The following is a 23,621-nucleotide window of genomic DNA, read 5'->3' on the forward strand; positions in this document are numbered from 1 at the left end:
TACAGCTCTTGCTGAAAGTAAATAGGTCATTCAGATGTTCTGTTGACAAATGCCTTGTTGATAACTCCCATCCAGCTGTGATGCCACCCAGGCCTCTCTTATCTAATGGGACCATCTGTCTTGTGTCGATGATGTCACTTCCTGGAGTCTGGCTGAGGCAGGGGAGAGTTGATAGATAGTTGCCTTTATTAGAGAGAGACAGAACGAGATAGCGAGAGATAGGGAGAGAGATGAGCAGATTATATGATACACACATAAACCTCAAAGCCCACCATATAGAGTCCTGTTTTCGACTGAACATTTGCATGGTTTGCAAATGTGAAAAATACAGCTGTGTGCTTGACTGGATGTAAACAATATTTTACCAAGTTAGTTGTTGCCCAAAAGAGGCTGCATTTATTTGATGAAAAACTACAGTAAAAACAGTAATATTATAATAATATTTCACAATTTAAAACAACTGTTTTATATTTGAATATATTTTAAATAGTAATTTATTCCTGTGATGCAAAGCTGAATTTTCAGCATCATTGCTCCAGTCTTCAGTGTCACATGATCCTTCAGAAATCATTCTAATATGCTGATTTGCTGCTCAAAAAAAAAAAAAAAAAAACATTTCTGATAATTATAGCATTTAAAATAATTGTTATGCTTAATAATTTTGTAGAAACGGTAATGCATTGTTGTTTCAGAATTCTTTAATAAATAGAAAGTTCAGAAAAGCATTTATTTGACTTATAAATGTCATTATAAATACATTATAAATGTCTTTACTGATACTTTTGATGCCCACCATAAAGCGTCCTGTTCTGGCCTAAGCATTTGCATCTTTTAAACAATAAATTTTGATGTTCTGGATTAAGCGTCCTGTTCTGGCCTAAGCATTTGCATCTTTTAAACAATAAACACAAAAAATAAATAAGTATAAATGCAATGATATTCAGAGGTTTCAGACACAGGTGAATCTTGACACGTAGACAAACAGGGGTGACACAACTTTCCTTTGAGGTGATGGTGATACAGATGGAGACTCCGACGAAGACGATGGGAACAGGTAGGCAGAGGAGGATGAAGAGGGTTCAACAGGTCAGGTAGGTTTGACGAAGGGCGTTCATCGGTAAGTAGGGAGATCGGTGCAAGACCAGACAATGAGTGATGGTGACTGAGGGCTTTATGTGTGGCACTGGTGATGATGCACAGTGGGTTTTCAGAATGCTGGTGATTGTGAACGAGTGGGCTTGGCGTAAGTTTCTGATTCAGGGAGTGTAGATGTGTGGCTGTGACAGTACTCCCTCCCCCACGGGCGGCTCCTGACGGCTGGGGATCTTGAACCGACGACGGGGTCTACCACGGCCACGGGGAGCGGGGCGTCTGGATGGTCTCGGTGAAAGTCGGTGAGCAAGGCTAGGGTCCAGGATGTCATTACTATTAACCCAGCAACGCTCCTCGGGCCGTAGTTCTCTCCCAGTCTACAAGGTACTAGCCGTAGAGGACCCCGTCGTCAGCGTTTCGTCTGGATGGGTCTCGGGTGAAGAGTACTAGGGTCCAGATGTCATTACATTAAACCCGGAACGCTCCTCCGGGCAGTAGTTCTCCCGGTCTACAAGGTACTCCAGTTGAGGACCCCAGTCGTCGGAGCGAGGATGCTCTCACCCGGAAGATGCTGTTGTCTTCTTCGATGGCGGGAGGAGGAGGTACGGCATCATCACCAGGCTCTGTGGTGGAGGAGACAAAGGTTCAGTGAATGGTTTGAGGAGTGAGACATGGAATGAAGGTGAGATACGGTACTGTGCTGGTAGCTGGAGGTCTATAGGTCACTTCGTTCAGTTTTGCCGTTCGATCTTGAATGGTCCGATGTATCGAGGACTCAGCTTACGGCGGGCAGCCGGAGGCGGATGGTCCCTCGTCGAGAGCCAGACCAGCTGTCCAGGTTGGTATTGTTGGCGTAGGTTTTTCGACGAGCGTTCGCTTGCTCTTTTTTATGCCTCCGAACTGCCCGCTGGAGATGCACGTGAGCCGACGTCCCAGACCCTCTCGCTCTGTCGGAACCAGTGATCTACCGCTGGGACCCTCCGAGGGCTCACCCGACCATGGGAAGAGTGGAGGCTGGTATCCGAGGACACATTGGAAGGGGGGGAGCCCGGTGGGAGATTGCTGGAGGGAGTTCTGGGCATATTCTGCCCAGGGTAGGTACTGGCTCCAACAGTCCTGATTCCGTGGCAGTAGAGACCCTCAGGAACCTCCCGATCTCTTGGATCTTCCGCTCAGTCTGGCCGTTGGGTCTGTGGATGGTATCCTGAAGAGAGGCTGACGGATACTCCTAGGAGGCGGAAGAAAGCTGACCAGACTCTGGAGATGAATTGGGGACCCCTGTCGGAGATGATGTCTTCCTGGAATGCCAAAGTGACGGAACACATTGTGGAATAGTGCCTCTGCCGCTTCAAACGCTGTGGGAAGTCCTTTGAGAGGTATGTAGTTTGCACATGATTTTGAAAACCTTGTCGACTACTACCAGCACACAGTATTGCCTTTAGAAAGGGGAAGAGTCAGTCATGAATCTACACCTATATGGGTCCATGGACGTTTCAGGAATGGGCATGAGGCACCAGTTACCTTCCGGGAGTCTCCTAGGGGTGGTCGCTATGGCGCAGACTGAGCATCCTTTGAGGTACCGGAGTCCTAACTTCCTGCTCCAATCTCCTCGAGGCCCCCAGACGTTGTTGCATCGACGAGGGTCCACCGCCTGCCGAATGTCCAGCGGGAGGTGTGAGCTAAGTCCAGAAGGGCCTCCGATGTTTGAGGATGTTTTCCCTTCAGACCTCCCGGCGGAGGTTGTTTGAAGGTTTGCTTGTTCAATGAGCCGTTAAGTCCCAGAATGGGACTTAACCATGGTTAGGCTGGCGTGAGATTCTGGTTTGGCTAGAGCATCCTCGATGGTGTCTGAGGAGCGCGGGGCGAGGTGATGTTGATGATGTTTCCCCTCTGACCTCCCGCGGAGCAGGGTGTTTGAAGGAATCAGACGAGGTCCGCATTGAATTGGATACAATCATGGCTGGAGGTAGATTGGTATCTAGAGATTTCTGGGTCTGGGTCTGCCTTAAGTAAGGCGTGATGAGCATCAGCTCTAGGTTCTGGGAGCCCAGTGCGATACGTGACTTCCAAGTCGAGGATCTCGTGAAGCTAAGGCCATCTAGCTTGGCGTGATTCAGTCTCTTATCTTCACGGAGGTTATTCCAAGAGTTCGGTTGTCAGTGATCACCTCGAAAGGGACCTTGGCTCCTCCAGCCAATGACTCCGACTCTTCCAGAGCCAGTTCTTGATAGCCAATATTCACATTTCCTATGTCGTAATTCTGCTTCCGCCTACGCGCCTCGGGGATAGATTTCTTCGAGAAGAGGCACATGGATGGAGTCGTGGAGGAGGCCCCCCGGCCGCTGGGAGAGTACCGCTCCGACCCCGGTCGATGAAGCATACCACTTCCACTATGAACTGTCGGTTGGATCAGGATGAGCTAGGATCGGAGCGGTCTTGAATGCTTTTTGAGATGGTGGAAAGGTTCCAGTGGCCATGGGGTCACAGGACAAAGAGACTTGGGCCGGTTCCGGAGGAGTGAGGTTAGAGGTGAGCTGAGTAAACCTAGTTCTTGATGAATCTCCTATAAAAGTTGGCAAAGCCGGAAGCGTTGGAGTTCTTTTATGGAGCCGGAGGTTGGGGCCAGTGTGATGAGGCTTCCAGGATCCCCTGGTCCGCTCTTCAACAACCACGAAGGGCCGATGATGATTATCCCGAACTGGACTGAGGGCGTGTGGAACTCACATTTTTCTAACTTGACGGTACCGATTGGTGTTCCCGGATTTTCGGCCTACAAGGATGACTGTTGGAGTGTGTTCTTTTGGGATGTGGAGTAAATGGAGGATATCATCGATGTAGACAATTACGAACTGGTTTAAGGTATTCCTGAAGATTTCGTTCATGTAGTTTGAAGAACGGACGAGTGGACTGTTGGATAACCCATACGGATGACCCTGTATAAAATAAGGAGTGATTAGCTGTCTTCCACTCGTCCCCCTTCCGGATGCGGATATGTGTAGGCGCTCCTCAAGTCCATTTTGTGAAGATCCTTGCTCCTCGGCAGTGTTCTAGGCCGCTGGGACTAGGGCGTGAGGAAGCTGAATTTGACGGTTTTTGTGGGATGGAATTCTAGTAATGGGATGAATCTTGAGCCTCCTCTGTCCTTCATGGCCTGCTTTGTACACGACTCGTCCCGTGGATAAGTTGGAATGTGTCAGGTTAAGTAGATGGTCGGATGGTTAATGAAGTTTTCGAATAGAAGCACCATCCATAGCGCCCTTGGGACCTGTTGTAATGGTGCTCGTGCTGAAGCGGTGGATATCGTCCCTTGGCCACGGAAGTCGATGTGAAGCGGCATGCGGGAACATGGTCTTAAATAGGCTACTGGGAATCCACAGGAGGATCGATAGCGCAGTCCTGGAATGGCCGATGAGGTTTTCGTTCAACCGCTTGCTGAACACTCCTGGAAACGCCCGCCTATTTCTGCCGAGGGGGCTATGTTCCATGAGTAGTGGCTTTCCCAGGGGATGATCTTGATGGATGGAATGACTGGGGAACAACTGGTGGAGTGATGCAGGTAATGGCAGATTTTTCCCCCATTTCAGGATCTCAACCTGTGGGCCAATGGATGTGTGGTTGATGTTGGTTAAGCCATGGGTGCCCAGGAAGCCTGCGGTCCCTTCCTCCAGCACCAAGAACGTGTCTGGTCTTCGGGGCAGGGTACCCACGCGGCGGATGACTGTGGGGGAGAGTTAGCGAGTGACTCGATCCCAGCTGAGTTCACGGGGCTTCGATGACGCTTGACACTTAGAACGATTTAAAGGGTTTGCCATTTTGATGAAGTTACGCTGAACCGGAGTCCTGATGAGGGCTGTACTGAGGTAGGAAGTTTCGATCAACCGCTTGATGTAACCAGGTTTCAGGAATTGAACTTGAGGTGGTAGATGGCGGTCTCTCACCGCTGGGCGTCGGAGGGTCAATGGACAGGATGGTAATAGGGAGACTCCCCCACAGTAGAAACACAGCCCGTGCGGAACCTTAACTGACGTTCTGAACAGATAAGGATCTACTTGCATGGGTTTCAGGTGCTGGAGGAGCAACCAGGGCGGAGGACGTACAGTGGCAGTTGATGTTGACATGTCCGTAAGTCCTCTGGGCGTCCATGGATTTTCTGGATTACAGTTACTGCAGGTGGACAATGAAGTGTATTGTTTGCATGAAAATTAAGGCCGTTTCTTCCAACCGCTGATGTAAGCGAGCACGGAAGTCGACCTGCATAATCGCAGGGTTCCTTTTAGGTTGGAACTGAGTTGTACGGGATCATGGCTGACAAGACGCTTTGAAGCTGGTTTGCTCGACAGCTGGACGATCAGTCAGCAAGGTTGTCGATTCCCAAAAGTGCATTCTTTACCTGAGACCCAGATTGAAAAGCAGTTGAGGTGCGTTAGTTGTTGGTGAGCCCGGTACACTGGGAGCGGTGTTAATGACGATAAGCCGAAGTCATAGCAGGTCAGGTGCGGTACGCTGGGAGGGGGGTGGGGACAGCCGTGAGGGGGGAGTGAGACACAAGTTCAAAGTCGGTGCACACAGACAATGTAAATGTCTGTGTTTAAGGTGAGCATTTCAAAGACCCTGGCCAATTGAAGAAACTATTAGACAAACAGTGGCTGAGTGCAAAGAATTCTCACTGCAGTCTTTGTTGGCAATTCTGATATATTCTTAAGGGCGTTCAGGTCCACAGGTGTAACTCAGTGGCTTCTCAGACAACACAGTGATGATTCAGTGCAAAGGTTTCAAATGATATTCAGAACATTCAGGCAACAGTGAATCTTAAACAGTGATATAGTCAGGTTTTCCATTAAATTGGCCCTTGTTACAGCTCTTATTCTGTGTCAGATGATAAAAATGGTTTGAAGAGGGTTCAACAAGTAAAGGTTGGACTCCAGTTTAATGTAAGCAAGCAAGACCAGACAATCTGTTGTGTGGCACTGGTGATTTATTTTGGGTTTGATTGGAGTGGGCAAATTGGCGTAAAGTGACCTGATTCACACCTACAAGTGAGGCAAAGTTGAATGAAGGGTGAACTGAGTAATTTAATGAATACGCGTGTGAACTTACTAATGAATGGAAATGGGTCTATGTCTTCTCAGGACACATCAGAAGGTAACAGGCATGAAGCACACAGAGGTTTCAGACACATTTGACAGTGCACAAGGGGGCACAACTTTCCGAGGGTCCCAACAGAGAAACTATTTTATTAAGCTCATCTGTACACAGCTTCAGTAATCAGGGTTCATCTGAGATCAAGGTTTGAACAGAAAATTACTGTGAATTGGGAACGGTGAGAGCAAACGACAACCATGAATAGATAATACAGTCTTTTTTACTAGTACAACTGTGTTGTGCTACTTAATATTTTTTGCGCTGTAATTCTCATTTTGTTTACGACTAAAAAGCATTCAGTAAAAGAGTGTGGCCTGTTGCCAACAAGCACCTCAATGTGCAGTTCAACTGCAATATCCATAGTAACAAAGCTTTTAATACTTTGAGAACAGAGAAATGCATGCTCAGAAATGTTTCTCACTTAAGAATGTTAAATAATTAGACACAGTCTTGTCAAACAGGGTGAGCGTTCCATAACATTATTTTGCACAAGGAAGCTTTTCATCATAGTGTGCTGCTTGTTTCTGCAACAGAAATGACACAAACCAATAATAATTACCTTTAAGTTAGATCCTTCAGCAGTTTTGTCTACTTAACTTTTTTGCTTTGTTTGCTGAAAAAGCAGCAGATAGCAGTTTGTTGTACTGTCGCACCAGAAGCCATCAGATGTACATGTCTTCTAAGACCCGGTTTTGAAAAATACGGCAGTCTTTTTTTTCAGATATTAACCCAACACCTGTTCACTCTTGCTTTAAAAAGTAATGCTCATCTTGTCAACGAAAAGACTGAATTCCTCACTTTATCAAGAGCCGTCGAACCAAAAAATGAGAACAGAACAATTAAGAGAAAAGACTGTGAAGTTGTTTCTGTTCATGCATTTACACTATGAGAGCAAAACCTGGTCTAGCGGACATTTGTTTCTTCCAAAGAGCACGATTCTAAATATATAGCAGTGTTCTTTGTAATATACTTGTTGGAAGACAAATGTTGGTAACCAACATGTTTCACAGAGCGTGTTGAGTGTCCAAACTGCTGTTAACTCCTTTTAACTGATTATATTTGGAAAGTTGTAAAACCAATAATGACAAGGAAATGGTTTCCCACACTGTTCATGGGTACAAACTTTGAGAAATAATTCGGGTCAAAAGGGAAAAAAAGTAGAATGTTGGTATCCATATCATTTTGTTAGTATATATATATATATATAGCTTATGAGATATCAGATATATAGAATATATATACAACCATTATTATATGTGCTGCTTGTTTACATTTTTATTATTTATTATTTACAGTGCAGTTAAAGGGATAGTTCACTCAACAAGAATCTTACAATAAGAAAATTTATTTTAAATTTTTATTTTATTAACCCGATATAATGTTAATATACCAATTTACTGAAGTACAAATATCTGTTTTGTACCTTTGCCATACACTGCCAACCACCAAAAACAGGCAGTGAGAATGTCACATGATGAATCAAAGCTCATCACAAGCAGCTTTTCCACAAGCTGATCAGGTAAATACTAACATATAAAAGGCACACAGTGTCATTCACACAAATACTAAACAGCACCGTGGTGACATGTATGAAACTAAAATAATGCAATAAACATTAATTAACAAAATTAGATGCGATAAAACCCTAATATGCATAAACAATAAGAAACTAAAAAAAAAAAAAAAAATAAAATAAAAAAAAAACGCAAATATGCAGTGTCACACAGGGAATTCTGGGAATGTCAGTTTACATTTTTTTTTTCTTTTTATTTGCTTGTTTGATTTCTCTTCCCACTGTAAATTATTCAATAAATTGGTCTGTTTTTTTTTGTTGTCTTTTTTCTATTTAACAGTATTTTACTCTAGGGGAGTGCAAGGCACAACCTAACACTTTTGGACTTTCTCAGTTGTAAATCCACGTGGGGTTCAGAGTATGCTTTTTTATCCACACCGAATTCACACTTATGTAGTACAAATGTGTCGCTTTGTTTCATAATTACAGTGTATATTGTTTTCCTAATTTACCCCGAAAGAATGGAAGTGAAATGACAACATGCCCCATAGGTGGGGTCAACTGTAACATCTGACAGGCACTACGTAACATAACCATATGACAGTTTAAAATGTTACGTGATCTAATGAAAAAATATACAAGACAAACTAAAATATTTTGTAAATAAAATATAATCGTTAACTTTTTCAAATAATTAATGAAAATTTTGAAACCATGCTTGGGACAGCCCTAGATTAGCAAAGTTTAATAATAGCAGGGCACATTGTAACGCATTGTTACAATGTTCCCCATCTTTGCAACGCAATTTAAAACCAGTTAGTGTCTTCTGCTAGTTAGTGAAGCATTAAAAAACTAATCTAAACTGATAAATAACAGATTGGAGATTCAAATAATAGCAGATTAGTTTTATTTTAAATAAATACTAAACACTGAGATAAAAAATTTACTTTTGGTATGGCATAAAATAAATATGATATCTATTCAGTGATATCTTCGAAAGATTTTTACATTTTGGCACACTTTTTTCTCTGTATAGTGTTGATATGGCAACCAGTAAATACTGTAATTTGGTTATGCTAGCATGTGTGGAAAATTTTTAAACCACAACAAACCCTGCGCTAGTTTGTGCTCAATGCTCCCCTAAAATTACAGATGAGATCTATTGCAGTAATTTACTGTATATAGTATGGAAACTACATGCTAAGTAATTAACAGGTTTTTACCGTAGCATTTTTACAGTCTTTTACCATTGTCTTTTTACCATTTCTTACAGAGTAGCTTAAAACTAACCGTGTTGATCAGATGTACTAACTACTTTTGTTATACTTTCCCAATAGCTAGACAAACACCAAATCTGTTCAGGCTGGAAGTTGATGCTATAGTTCCCAAAAGTTAAAGCCAGTGTGCAGATTTATTTAAAATGAAACCGCATAGTGTATGATGATAATAGACTCAGATAGATCATATTACAGTGATAAACAGGAAAATAATAATTCAGTGATGCAAACAGAATTAAATTCTGCTGTAAAGACAACAGTCATTAATCAGCTAAAATCAGTTCATTGTTGATTCAGTTCTGTTCAATAACTGTGTAAAGTTAATCAATTAAAGGTGCCAAAGAATGCAAAAATCACTTTTATAAGGTTTGAACACAATTGTGTGGCCGCAGTGTTTAAAAACAACCAGCCTATAATGGTAAAAATCCACTCATTGTTTTATATCCCAATAAATCATAAACAGTGTCTCCACATGAGCAGTTCCAGATTTCTCACTACTATGACGTCATACTCGGTAAAGTCCCACCCGTTTGTGACGCTCTCTGCCCTATTAGCATATACACAGCTCTGAGTGAGAAGCAGCGGTACGCCATTACTGTTTTCCTGCTGTAGCTGCTGGAGATACAATGTCAGCACTAAAGAGCAATTAAAAGTGTTGTGTGCTGGGATGCACCAACGAACATAGGAGTCTCCATAGACTGCTGAGGACACGGTGGTTAAATTTCATTTTCGAAGGAAATGTCCCTAAAAAAAAAAAAAAAAATACGGAAAAGTCCTATCCATTTGTGCTAACATTTTACACCGAACTGCCTCACAAACGAGGGTCAGTTCAGCACTGGAGTTGTGCAAAGATTGCTTTTGAAAGAGGGATTGATACAAATGCTTGGTGCGCAAACGTCCAAACTCCAGACAAAGTAAGCATCACACATCATATTTTGTTTTCCAAAAGAGCTTCTTGGCTCTATGAAAGGCTAATGTTGCTAAAGCTACCGTTGTCTCTGCTTGTTTTCACTAATGCTGCCTTCACATGCTACCAGAGTGATCGTAAATAGGAATGTGGTAGTTAAAAATTGCATTTGGAAGCAATGTGAGGATCAGTAACATGGTCACCACCAGTTAAACTGTAACACCAGTGGTATGCCCATGATCATGAGCTCTTGAAGCTCTACACTCTTCTGAAAAGGGAGGCGGGAGCACCAGCTCATTTTCAATTAAAGTGGACAAACACAAAAACAGCGAGTCTTGGCTCATACCCTAAAAGTGGCAATTTCAACAAGCTATAAAAAATTATCTGTTGGGTATTACAGAGATAAAACTTCACATGCACACCCTGGGGACATCAGAGAACAATTTAAAATACTGTATCAATGCATTCTACGACACTTTTAATGAGTTTAATTAATCTAATCTATAAAGCAGCTATATGGAGAAAACAGTAGTGTCATCATCCAGTTCAGTTCAGTTATCATCCAATAGAGTCAGTGCAGTCAAGTCAATAACAGTGCTAAATATTAAGTGACATGTGATCCTCAATCGTTAAGTGTGCTATAAAAGTTGTGAATTGCATACAAAAGTGGTAAATTGCAATATCAGCATCAGCCATCACTGGTCTAGCATTTCCCAGCATAAACCAGCTTGGACCAGCATGCTGGTGTCAGCTGGTCTTTTTAATTGCTGGTGTGAGTCAATTGAGTTTGATTAGTGTAAGTTCTCGATGTGAGTATGTTGAACTAAATGCCTCTGGGCATTGTGATTAAACACGGAGACAGCAGTCCATCAGGCTCACAGGCAGACAGGGGACACTGAGAGACTGGCGAGTCCAGTGCCTGCTGTTAATTCATTCCCTGTGAATGTGTCTATATATACACATGCACACACACACACACACACACACACACACACACACACACACACACACACACAATTCGTGCAGATCTCATGTGACTCACTCTGGGCTAATCAGAGTTTTATCTCTCTCTCCCACTGCCAGCTGCTCCAATCTGCTCTGCAGCCTGCCGATTATAAAATTGTAAAAATGTGAAACATACACTCACATTAACAAATGTCACGAGGAGCTCGAAATGGAAAAAAAATAATAAATAAATAAAGCATGTTTCCCCAAAGTCGAGGGAAAAAAGCCATTGTCTGCTGACATTTCCTTCTCAGGAAGCAAATTGAAATGGAAGAATTTTAATTTTGTGTGATTTCAATAAGCGTGCATCAGAATTGTAATTAATACACACTGCTGTGCTCCCCACGGGCTGCGGCGCTGACACTGGCTTAGCAAGCAGGGGATGAAACTCCATTTGGAAGTGTAAAGATTATTGTTATGAGAGCCCAAGACTCTTTTATTTCCATCTCCTCTCCTTCCTTCTCTCCATTTCCCCTCCATTTCTGTCTCCTCCTCATTTCCTGTTATTCACAGGAACTTTAGATCTCTGCAGACGACTCGTGACCCACATACTGTACTCAGGACTTCACTTTGAATCAGAGAAACAAAAGAGCATAAATGCTACATGCAGTTATTAGTAGGAAAATGTCCATGTACACTGTATGTGAGAAAGACAAAGCAATGTCTTAAAACATTAATTAACAAAAATTAGATGCAAGATAAAACCCTAATATGCATAAATAATAAGAAACTAAAAAAGAAAAAAAAAAAAAACAGCAAATATGCAGTGTCACACAAGGAATTCTGGGAATGTCAGTTTACGTTTTTTTTTTTTTTTTATTTGTTTGTTTGATTTATCTTCCCACTGTAAATTATTAAATAAATAGTTATTTTTCAAATTTAACAGTATTTTACTGTAGGGGACTGCAACACTTTTGGACTTTCTCAGTTTGTGTAAATGGAGATGTGACAACATGCCCCGTAGGTGGGGTACACTGTAACGTCTGACAGGCACCATGTAACATGACCATATGACAGTTTAAAATGTTATCTGATCTAATGAAAAAATATACAAGACAAAGTAAAATATTTTGTAAGTAAAATATAATTTTAACCTTTTCAAATAATGAATGAACATATTGAAACCATGTGAGAAAGACAAAGCAATGCCACTGCAAAAGCTGAAAGTATTGCTGAGATTCAGTGGCCCCAGAAATCATTTGGACACTGAAGCCACATTTGAGAAATTATGAACGTCATTGCTTTTGTTACAAAATACTAAACTGGTATTTAAATAAATTAGCATAACCACATTTCCAGCAACAAAAAGAAAGAAATAAAGAAAAAAAATAATCTAAAAAAGAAGCTTATTAGGTTTGCAATTCTAAAAACGTAGATATGTTATTCAGAAATGAAGACAAAACATATTGTGAAACTTGTCAAATTTTAATTGAGCATGTCATAGTTAATGTGACACGAGTGATCTTGAGGAAAATAAGAAAATAAAAATCACCTTGACACCAGTTGGTTATATGTGATTGTAAAAAGTGGTTTAGAAAAGTAAAGTTAGTTCTGAGAAAAGTTGCTTGCAAATGCCAGATTTTTTTTTCCCCTAATGCAATGGCATTCAGAAATTTAAGTTTGGGGCTGCTGCAACACACACACACACACACACACACACACACACACACACACACACACACACAAAATAAAGAAAAAAGTATGGAAGTTCTTAAACTTCACCGCTCTCACTAAGTCCCATGGGCATGATTTTGTCAACTTCTCACTTTCTGGAAAACACATAAGGACACGCCAGACGCCAGCTCGTGACATCACATTTTTGCTGATGTGTTCCAGTAATATATAGTTCAAATAACCTCCCTTAGATTAAATTGTGCTCACTGCAGAATAGCTGCAAAAGAAATAGTTTACAAAATAAATAAATAAATAAATAAAAATAACATACTAAAGCTGTCTCTGGGGCTACCCTTTTAAAATGTGCTACACATATGTTATGTACTAATATTTATCATTTTTAGGTAATGATATCTACCTTTCAGGTAAATGCACGCTTAAGCGGTAAGTAAGGTACAAAGGTGTACCTGCTAAAAGTGTGCCACCACACTGACAGCTTTGTGACATTTTGTTTTGCTTTGTTGAGTGTGTATATGCTGTTAGTTTTCCATTGAAACACAAAAAGAGAAAATTTTAGTGTTTTTATGCTGTTATTTTTGCTTTGTGACATTTTGTTTATATATATTATATATATATATATATATATATATATATATATATATATATTTTTCCATTGAAACACAAAAAGGGAAAATGTCTGAGATTTGACAGTTGCAGTGGAGAAGATCTTCAATATAATATATATTAATATAACAGTTTTTACATAAACACACATAAAGCTAACAAATGGCTTTTGGAGTTAATTGGACTAGTTTTATGTTGATTTTTGCCATGGGCACTACTGAACCTTTCAACTGAACCCATCAAAATATCTCCTTGTATGCTACTGTACATGGAAGAAAGTAAGGCATACAGATTTTGAATGACATGCAGTGAGTAAATGATGAGAGAATTTCCATTTATGGGTGAACTATCCCTTTAACAGTTTTATCATTAAAATTTCACAGCTCTCATTAAGTCCCACAGGCACGATTTTGTCAACTTCTTACTTTCTAGAGAACACGACACACACCAGCCCCACTGTCACAACACAAATGCCTTCCTGTAATGCTGTTTTCAAGAATGTAATCACATATTTACGACTGGAGCAATTAAATGTAATCATTTTTTTAAAAATACCAAAAAACCCTTATCATCTGAGCACCGATCTGAATATTGGATTGGGCTCAGATCAGCGTCCTTCTCGATGTCTACTGGGGTTAAGGTTCTCGCCAGATCTGACTTCCTTTAGATTCCATCATGCTCGGTTCAGTGATATTTGGACGCAATCATTGTGTTTTGGATGCTGCTTTGTTGTCCCAGTAACCTTGTATCTGAGTTGTAATGAGACTGTGATGTAAACTCATCTCTTGGCAGTGCCACATGGGTCACTGGTGAACATTTATCACTCTCTGGCCTGCTCTGTCCAATCCTGCACCGGCCCAGATTGTGCCTATAGATAGCAGGAGTGTCCGGAACCCCAGAGATCGGCTCTCCCTCCTCCTATCTCTCCTTTTCACACACTCCCACAGACACACACACAGTGAGAGGTAGATAGGCCAGGCTGGCAGCTAGTATGTGGTGGAAGACAGCAGTTCAGAGAGCTGGAACGAACCATCATCTGGCCAGAGCTGAGCAGCCACAGCTACAGTCATCAGCGCACATGTGTGCATGTGCAAATGTTTATTTATGCATGTGCGAGACACGTTTTCTCAAATGCCTCCATATCCATGGAATGGCAGACATGGCACCAAAATTTGCCGCCAACTATAACACCTGAGAACAAGATCAAAAAACTCAAAGAAGATTTGCTTGAGAAATCACCCAGTTGCTTTTAAGTGCCGCTTAGATGTTTTACAGTTTACTGCAGTTAGGAGAGCTGCACTTCTATTTGGGTTATCTTTTTACAGTTCTGACTTACAGTGACTGAAGCTTTTCTGTAAGTGTACTTGGTTCACAGAGCTTTGCTGCTTTGGGTCTTTTTGCAGAGTTCACAGAAAGCCTGTATTTAAATTCACCAGGTCTTGCGAATGGAATCATGAGATGTTTGAAGTGAAAAACCCTTAAATGTTGAAAACTGAAAGCACACTCCATTCAATTTATGTTGAATGTAAATGTCATTAGTAGACGTTTGCACTTGTTTCTTTGGCAGATGTGTGTTCACTGGATTTAAGGAAAATTTAGAGTAGTGTATGTTAAAAACTAAGTGTCAAATATCCATTAATCATTCATTCTGTGAAAATAATTCCTACTATCTGTAAACATCTATTTTTATTCAGTGGTGTTGCTGGACTTGTTTTCAAAGAGTATTTTTTCCAAAGAGCAGCAGTGTTACAAATCACAAGGTGTTTTACAACTGCTTCAGCAATCACAGAAATGACATTTTGAAAACAGCAAAACTAGCTTCAAACAGCTATGGGTCTAACATTCACACGTAATTGTCTGTAAGAAAAGTATTTTCATTTAAGATGGAGGTACTGTGAAAGTTCAGGTCCATCGGGCATCTAGAGAGTCAACAAGGTGTTTTTATATTAGTTCTTGTGATACAAAAGCAATGTGGTCCTTTTTCGTTTGGTCTCTGAAGAACACTTGAGCTAAATGCATTGAATCGTAAAGCTTCTGGAAAGAAGAAAGCTCAATCTCTTTAAGGAAGTGATTTTAAGGAAGTGACCTGCTCACAAAGGAACTGCTCAAATATGTCAATATCTTTCAATATGTGGCTTTCTCAGTTGACCTTAGGGCTTATCTGTAATCATAGAGGATTTCATGAAAGAATTACACTTTAACAATGGATTGAATTCAGGCCATGAGTTTATCTGTGGCTAAACTGGCTCGATAGAGGCAGGATGCTTTATCAATACATTTTATGTTTTGTCTTTCATAATTCATGGTCTCGCTGCTATAATAGAATTCCATCAATATGCAATTGAAAGGTTGTCAGGTCTGCGATAATCCTTTACATAACCTATCAACAGTCCAGCATCACAGACATGAGCTTGTGTGCATTATTCATACAAGACAAAAAAGCAATGAAGAAAATAAAAAGGAAAATGTCGATTTGAAAATCAAAGCTCTGCTCTTACAGGACTCATAATTTATTGCAGTGGAAAAGCAAAACTTAAAAGCTAATCTAATATCCATGGAAATCACCCCTCATACTCTCTGGCCTGACTGTGTTGTGTCACTGAATCTGAAAGGGCAACACACCTTGCATATACACTGAATTAGTTTAATACCAAGAAAATGAACAAGCCAGAGTTAGCCGTTGAAGGATTGGAGTTTGTTTATATGAGAGTGTCAACCTGAAGTTAATTTTGAATTGTTCATAGTATCATACATATTTCTAAAACTTCATCAAACAAGAAGGAATGTTTTAAGACAATGCAAATCCATTGCTAATACTCACCTGTGTTTGTGTTATTGGTTTCCCTCCAAAATGATGTCACTTCCTGTAAGATGATGTCACAAAGGAACTGGAAAGAACACAACGGAAAGTGATAACATTGTTTTAAATGAAATGTTTCAATAAGAGAAAGGAAAAAACATGCAACAAACGTGGAGTATTTATATGTATAATTGTTATATTGTGATCAAATAAACTAATACAGTTTTTTTAACATTCTTATTAATGAAAATATTCAATATATTTGATAGGAAAATGCTAATGTAGGCATACTATACAGTATGGTGTACATCTGTTTACTAACTGCCGTTCTTCTTAAGTCACAGTTATTGAGTTTGAGGAATGATTGATTGGCCCAGGTTGTCAGCCAGCCAAAAATACCTTCTTTATTCCTGTATCTCCCTTTTTACTTTTAATCTTTCCATCCCTTGATATGTCATTGGAAGAAAAAGCTGATAATAATTTCCAAGAACCTGACTGGCTCTTCAGTCCCTCCCTTTTTGGCCTAACAAAGCTTTTGCACACACTCTCTCTCTCTCTCTCTCTCTCTCTCTCTCTCTCTCTCTCTCTCTCTCTCTCTCTCTCTCTCTCTCTCACACACACACACACACACACACCTGGAAACTCGTCCCACTTCAGCTCAGTGTATGAGAGTAGAGACGCATTTGTCTCATGTTCGCCTCTAGATGGCGCTGTTCACCGCAACACAACTAAACACGCACCGCTGTCCATCTCTCTCCAGACATCCAGTCTAATAAACCTTGAATAAAAAAAAAAGATAGATTTTAGATCGGTGCATATAGTTTTTATTAAACATATTAAAACATTGTTACCCTTTCTAAAAGAAAAAAATACTAATAATAAAATAACATCATTGCTAAGTAATTACACAGCTGAATTTCACAATTGAATACCTTTTAATCGAGACTACCTTCAGATACTTTATAAACAGAATTTTGCTGTCAAAATCACATAGACGATCAGTGACAGAGCATTAGCTATGGGAAGCATTTTGGTGGTTATATTTTACAGTTTCAAACTGTTTGTGCCAACGTATGTTTACTGTTTAAGTTACTATACCAACCTATTTGAGCCTATACAATGTGTTTTTAATGCTGTAAAATGTAACGTTGCTGATTACACAAGTGGTACAATGAACCGCCACATGATGGTTTAAAGTTCATCAAAATTAACTTTGTTGATACAATTCAAATGTTTCCGTATTAACGATTAGGCTATACACGATTAAACGGTGAAGCTAACATTCCTACCTACTTAATACCTGACACAAGCATAGCTTTAAGTATACACTTCTCATTTGCATCAGTCCAGCAGACTTAATCTGTTTTGAAACGCTTACTGGATGCCGCACTCTTTAATACTCCAAATAACTGTCGGTCACAAGTGACAAAACATTTTCGGTTTGTGTTTGGGTTATTTGACACCAAAATGCTGTAAACAAATACATGAAATGAGTTTATGCGTTAATGAGGTGAAATGGAACCGTACAACGAGCCTCCTCATCTCGCAGCCCGCAGCGTCTTTCTGAAGCATTTCGCTCGGTCTCAGCAGCGCGCGTGAGTGACGTTAATTCTAACCAATCACATTATTTTCCCTCCCCTCACTGCGACGTTAATGAAGAGACAGACCAATCAGCCGCCGAGGGGCGTTCCCCTGTAGGCATACTCAGAGTTAGTGCGAGAAATTCAGTCTGGGGAAGAGGAGAGAGCGAGGATAAGCGTCCCAACACATCCCACCGTTTGGACTTTTTCTCATTCAGGTGTGCGCGGCGAATCACGCACAAGACACCGGGAAAGAAGCCGTGGATTTTCTTTCTGACTGGGGACTGAGAGGGGAATGATCCGATCGCATTTGAACTTTACTCTTTTTCTCTGATGGGATAGTTTATGTCGATATTTGAGCAGAACAGGTGCGATTCATAAGGGCTCCTCCGGTAATGCGGAATGACCGTACGGGACCGTTAACGCGCGCGTGGATCACCTGATTCATCACCGACCACCGCATTCCGCGCGTCCCCGACCGCACGCTGATCTATGGGGGAAAGTTCATAAAGATTGTCTGATTGATTGCTGTTAAATCAACATTTCCCCCCAAAACCAGCTGTGCTTTGAACTGGATTTTTATTTTTATTTTCACGACTAAAATATAAAGTATTCACTGACCTAGTCCTCAAAGCAGTAACCAATACGGATATCCTCATATTATACTGAAGGCAGATCATTTTTCTGACTGGTCGAACGGACTATGTGCGCGAATTGGTAACCTCCGTATGAGCGAGCTCACATTGAACCGTGGTAAGAAAACGCATGCATGCATACACCCAAACAGGTTTGCATGCAGAATTAACGTACTATCTTGTTTAAAATACTGTCACTTCTCGTGCATATGCTATTAAATCACAATTAAATAATAATGACATTAAATCACAAATGCATGATGTGTAACTTTGAAGGAGATGATATTGGAGCTATTTCATGTGAAATGTCTTGAAAGAGGATGCTGAGTGCTTGACTGGCTGCATTATTTTATCTAGAGCTTCTCTGTGTATGCACAGGGAAATTATTACAGTGAAAAGCAGGCTGCAGTGGTGGTTTGAATGCATCTGAGAATTCTAACTAGAATATATTGCCACCTTTATTAAGCATTACTATAAAACAGACTATAAACACTTATTGCTTGATTTTTAATTACGTTGATTTGGATGGACCATTTGTTAGTTCTTTGTCTTGAGTGTTGAGTATTATGGAATTCATTCTAAAATATTATAATGTTGTGTGTTGTAGGGTCGTGTTTGGCTGCTCTTTATCTACAAATGTAAGGCTCTGTGAAACCTTGGCTCTGACAACACCATATGGAGACAACTGTTTGAATTAAAGCAGCGGGAACACGCGTGAACTGCTGTCATGGATTTAAGAGATTTTTTCTTGTTGGCAACATTAGTTGCTTGTTTCTGGTTAGACCCCACCATAGCCCAAGAGCTCATTTACCCTATTCGAGAAGAGCTACAGGAGAATGTTCTTATTGGAAACATACCAAAGGACTTGAACATCTCCCATATGAATTCTGCAACTGGGGCTACCAGTAATCTGGTTTACCGACTTGTGTCGAAAGCAGGTGACACCCCGTTACTTAGAGTGATGAGCAACACAGGGGAAATCTTTACCACCTCCAACCGTATTGATAGGGAGAAACTCTGTCCCGGCCCCTCTTTTGAAGACAGCGAGTGCTCTTTTGAAATCGAGGTGGTCATTTTGCCCAATGACTTCTTCAGATTAATCAAAATTAAAATCATTGTCAAAGACACCAATGATAATGCCCCCATGTTTCCCTCGCCTGTGATCAACATTTCAATTCCGGAAAACACACTCATCAACAGCCGCTTTGCCATTCCCTCTGCCACCGATCCAGATACCGGACCCAACAGCGTACACAAATACGAGCTGTTGAACGGGCAGAGTGCCTTCGGTTTGGATATTGTGGAGACACCAGAGGGTGAGAAATGGCCTCAGCTTATCGTTCAGCAGAATTTAGATAGAGAACAGAAAGATACTTATGTGATGAAAGTCAAAGTGGAGGATGGGGGGAACCCACAAAAATCCAGCACTGCCATTCTACAGGTGACCGTCACTGATGTTAATGATAACCGGCCCGTCTTCAAAGAAGGCCAAATTGAGGTCCACATCCCGGAAAATTCTCCCGTCGGCACATCTGTAGTTCAGCTGCAAGCCACTGATGCAGACGTGGGAGCCAATGCAGAAATAAAATACATGTTTGGGACCCAGGTGTCTCCAGCGACACGGAGACTTTTTGCTCTTAACTCCACCACTGGGCTCATAACAGTTCAAAGGCCGCTTGATAGAGAGGAGACCGCCATTCATAAACTCACAGTACTAGCCAGCGATGGAAGCTCGAGTCCAGCAAGAGCCACCATCACTATCAATGTGACAGATGTGAATGACAACGCTCCAAACATCGACTTGAGATACATCATCAGTCCAACTAATGGTACTGTAATGCTTTCAGAAAAAGATCCAATAAATACCAAGATTGCTCTCATTACTGTATCTGACAAAGACACAGATGTCAATGGCAAGGTGATTTGCTTCATTGAAAAAGATGTTCCATTTCACCTCAAAGCAGTTTATGATAACCAGTATTTGTTAGAAACATCCGCACTGCTTGATTATGAAGGAACCAAGGAGTACATCTTCAAGATTGTTGCTTCTGACTCTGGAAAACCTAGTCTGAACCAGACTGCCCTGGTTAGAGTACGGCTGGAGGATGAGAATGACAATCCACCCATTTTCACCCAGCCTGTCATTGAGCTGGCTGTGATGGAGAACAACCAACGTGACATGTTCCTGACAACCATCAGCGCCACAGATGAGGACAGCGGAAGGAATGCAGAGATTGTCTACCAGCTTGGACCCAATGCATCATTCTTTGATCTTGACCGCAAAACAGGAGTGCTAACCGCATCCAGGGTATTTGATAGGGAGGAACAAGAGCGATTCCTCTTTACGGTCACTGCTAGGGACAATGGCACCAGGGCTCTGCAGAGTCAAGCTGCAGTCATAGTGACCATACTGGATGAGAACGACAATAGTCCTAAATTTACACACAACCACTTTCAGTTCTTTGTGTCAGAGAACCTGCCTAAATATAGTACTGTTGGAGTAATCACAGTCACAGATGCAGATGCTGGTGAGAACGCCGTGGTGAGACTCTCGATCCTTAACGATAATGAGAACTTCATCCTTGACCCAGATTCTGGAGTCATAAAGTCCAACGTTTCCTTTGACCGAGAGCAGCAAAGCTCCTACACCTTTGACGTCAGAGCTGTGGACAACGGAAGCCCCCCATGTTCGTCAGCTGCCAAGGTGACCATCAATGTCATTGATGTCAACGATAACCCCCCCATCGTCATCTACCCGCCATCAAACACTTCTTTCAAGCTAGTGCCACTGTCTGCAATTCCAGGATCGGTTGTGGCCGAGGTGTTTGCGGTAGATGGTGATACAGGTATGAATGCAGAACTCAAGTATACTATTGTGAGTGGTAACGGAAGAGGTCTTTTCAGAATTGACCCTGTAACAGGAAACATCACGTTAGAGGAGAAACCCACAGTTACAGACATTGGCCTCCATAGGCTAGTGGTCAACATCAGTGACTTCGGCTATCCAAAGTCCCTGCAGACTCTTGTCCTTGTTTTCCTGTACATAAACGACACGGTTGGAAATTCCTCATACATACATGACCTCATCCGTCGGACAATGGAAACGCCACTGGATAGAAACATCGGTGAGACCAGTGAGACTTATCAGAATGTTGACAATCTCAAAACCATCATTGCCATCGTGACAGGCGCTATGGTAGTGATCGTGGTCATCTTCATAACAGTTCTGGTGCGCTGCCGACATGCCTCACAGTTCAAGGCGGCCCAGAGAAAGAAGCAGGGTGCCGAGTGGATGTCCCCCAACCAGGAGAACAAGCAAAACAAGAAGAAGAAGCGCAAAAAGAGGAAGTCACCAAAGAGCTCCCTCTTAAACTTTGTCACCATCGAGGAGAACAAACCTGACGACTCTGCTCACGAACCCATAAACGGAACCATCAGTCTCCCAGCTGAGCTCGAGGAGCCTGGGATTGGACGCTTTGATTGGAATGCCACCCCTACTACCACCTTCAAACCCAGCAGCCCAGACTTGGCCCGGCACTACAAGTCTGCTTCACCCCAGTCGGCCTTCCACCTCAAAGCTGACACTCCGGTGTCTGTGAAAAAGCATCATGTGATACAGGAGCTGCCACTGGACAATACCTTTGTTGGGGGCTGTGACACGCTTTCCAAACGTTCCTCCACCAGCTCCGATCACTTCAGTGCCTCAGAATGCAGTTCACAAGGAGGATTCAAGTCAAAGGGGGCACCTTTGCACACCAGACAGGTAAAAGAACACTTTTACTGGTCTATAAGTACTGCTTATAACTGCCCTGCTCAGTACTGAAGTGCCTGTGGTAGCTAAATTGCTCTGATTGATACATCTGTGATGCTCTAGAATGTAGAATTCAAAAAGCCCCCCGTAGATGTTCTCCTATAATGACCAAAAAAGTCGTAAATATTGTATGTGTTTTATATGAAACTAGCAGACCCAGGCAAATTACTATTGTCATCATCTTACCACATGCATTTCTGTGTTTTTTATTTTGTTTTTATTTATAAACCTCTACTTGAAACAAGTGCTGGATAAGCAGTTGGTTTAAAGGGTGAGATTTGAAAAGAATCCAACTTCTCTTATGAGTCCTACAAGGCTAGATTCAGTTTAATTTCACTGCTCTGTCATGGTTCAAAGATGCAATGTTCTGAGAGTTTGTGAAAGAAACATTTTTTTCTTGCCTGTCTACTTCGATCACCATTTTCTCATTTCGACATCCAAACTCTTTTGTGGAAGAAATGAATTTGACTCTAGGCATTATCAAACAAACCATCACTTGTATAAGTAACCACTCAAATTCAGTCTTGTTCTTATTTTTCTGCATTTGTTAATTAGCATTCTCTATGATACCAATTTCTTAATTAATCTTGGACTGCAGTTAATCTACTAATAGAGAAAATGTGCGCACACAACATTAAACATTATCTACTGGTTCATTAAATCCAATGGTATCCAAATACTAAGCCAATAAACTGTCTCAGATATTTAGTATAGAACAGCATTCCCTTTCGGTAGCTGTGCATATTTCTCAAAGACAATTCTACTGTATGAAGCGAAATCACAGAAGCGAGTTGCCAAGCACAGCATCTCGTAGTATGAAACCCAGATGATGAGAGAGAGTTGAGGGAGGGAGGGAGGGGAATATTACCTTTAGGTGGCACTGTTGTTCTGTATGCCATATTCTGGCTATGGGCCAACATGCTGTGTGTGTCTGTAATGCATGGGGAAGAAGTGGGGGGCAGTTACTCGTTCTCTCTCTGTCGCTCTCTCTCATTCACTATCTCTCGCTATATCTGGCTCACTTTTTGTCTCTCTCTGTCTCCTTGCCTTTCCCTTGCCCTTTTGTCTCTGTGTGTGTGTGTGTGTTTGTGTGCGTGTGCGTTTGTGTCTATGGGAGCATCTCTCTCAGTAAACAGCTCATGTCTAATGATGGACTGAATACACAACATATTGGTAATGGCTGTTAGAGATGTATAAGATAAGGTCTAACCGTTGGAGAACAAATGCATAAACACTTGTTTACTTAGCTATCTAAATAAGGACTTCTGTTTTAACTCTGTTGTAATTATTATACTAATTATTACTACAGACTATCATCTGGAGACAATTTAATATTTGTATAATAATAATAAAAAACTTTATGAACTGTTTTTTTTTTTTTGTTTAGTATTCATGGAAGCTTTTTTTTTCCTTACTGAAGATATAATTTTATGCTTTTATTTAGTTGTGTTTATTTAAAATTGAAATATAAATATTTTAACCTTATTTATGAGTTATGAATTATTTTTTAGTTTGCTTTAGTTTTTTTTTTTTTTTTTTTTTACTTCTGGGGACAAGTTTATGTCCAAAGTATAGCAAAGTAGACCAACACACTCACAAACATAAATGTTTAGATACTTTA

At 41.1% G+C, this 23,621-nt stretch overlaps 1 protein-coding gene across 3 annotated transcripts in view; it reads left to right on the top strand.

Moving 5' to 3' along the window:
* The first annotated feature begins 17,682 nt into the window (after nucleotides 1-17,682).
* The window catches only part of LOC109065936 (protocadherin-9), a 271,751-nt gene continuing 265,812 nt past the window's right edge, over nucleotides 17,683-23,621 (top strand). For all 3 annotated transcript variants that reach the window (XM_042725387.1, XM_042725388.1, XM_042725389.1), the window contains exons 1-2: nucleotides 17,683-18,307; nucleotides 18,797-21,952. In XM_042725387.1, coding sequence (XP_042581321.1) covers nucleotides 18,917-21,952 — 3,036 coding nt within the window. In that variant the 5' untranslated portion in view covers nucleotides 17,683-18,307; nucleotides 18,797-18,916. The remainder of the gene's footprint in view (nucleotides 18,308-18,796; nucleotides 21,953-23,621) is intronic.

The sequence above is a fragment of the Cyprinus carpio genome, chromosome B6, assembly GCF_018340385.1.
Source record: "Cyprinus carpio isolate SPL01 chromosome B6, ASM1834038v1, whole genome shotgun sequence".
NCBI lineage: Eukaryota > Metazoa > Chordata > Actinopteri > Cypriniformes > Cyprinidae > Cyprinus > Cyprinus carpio.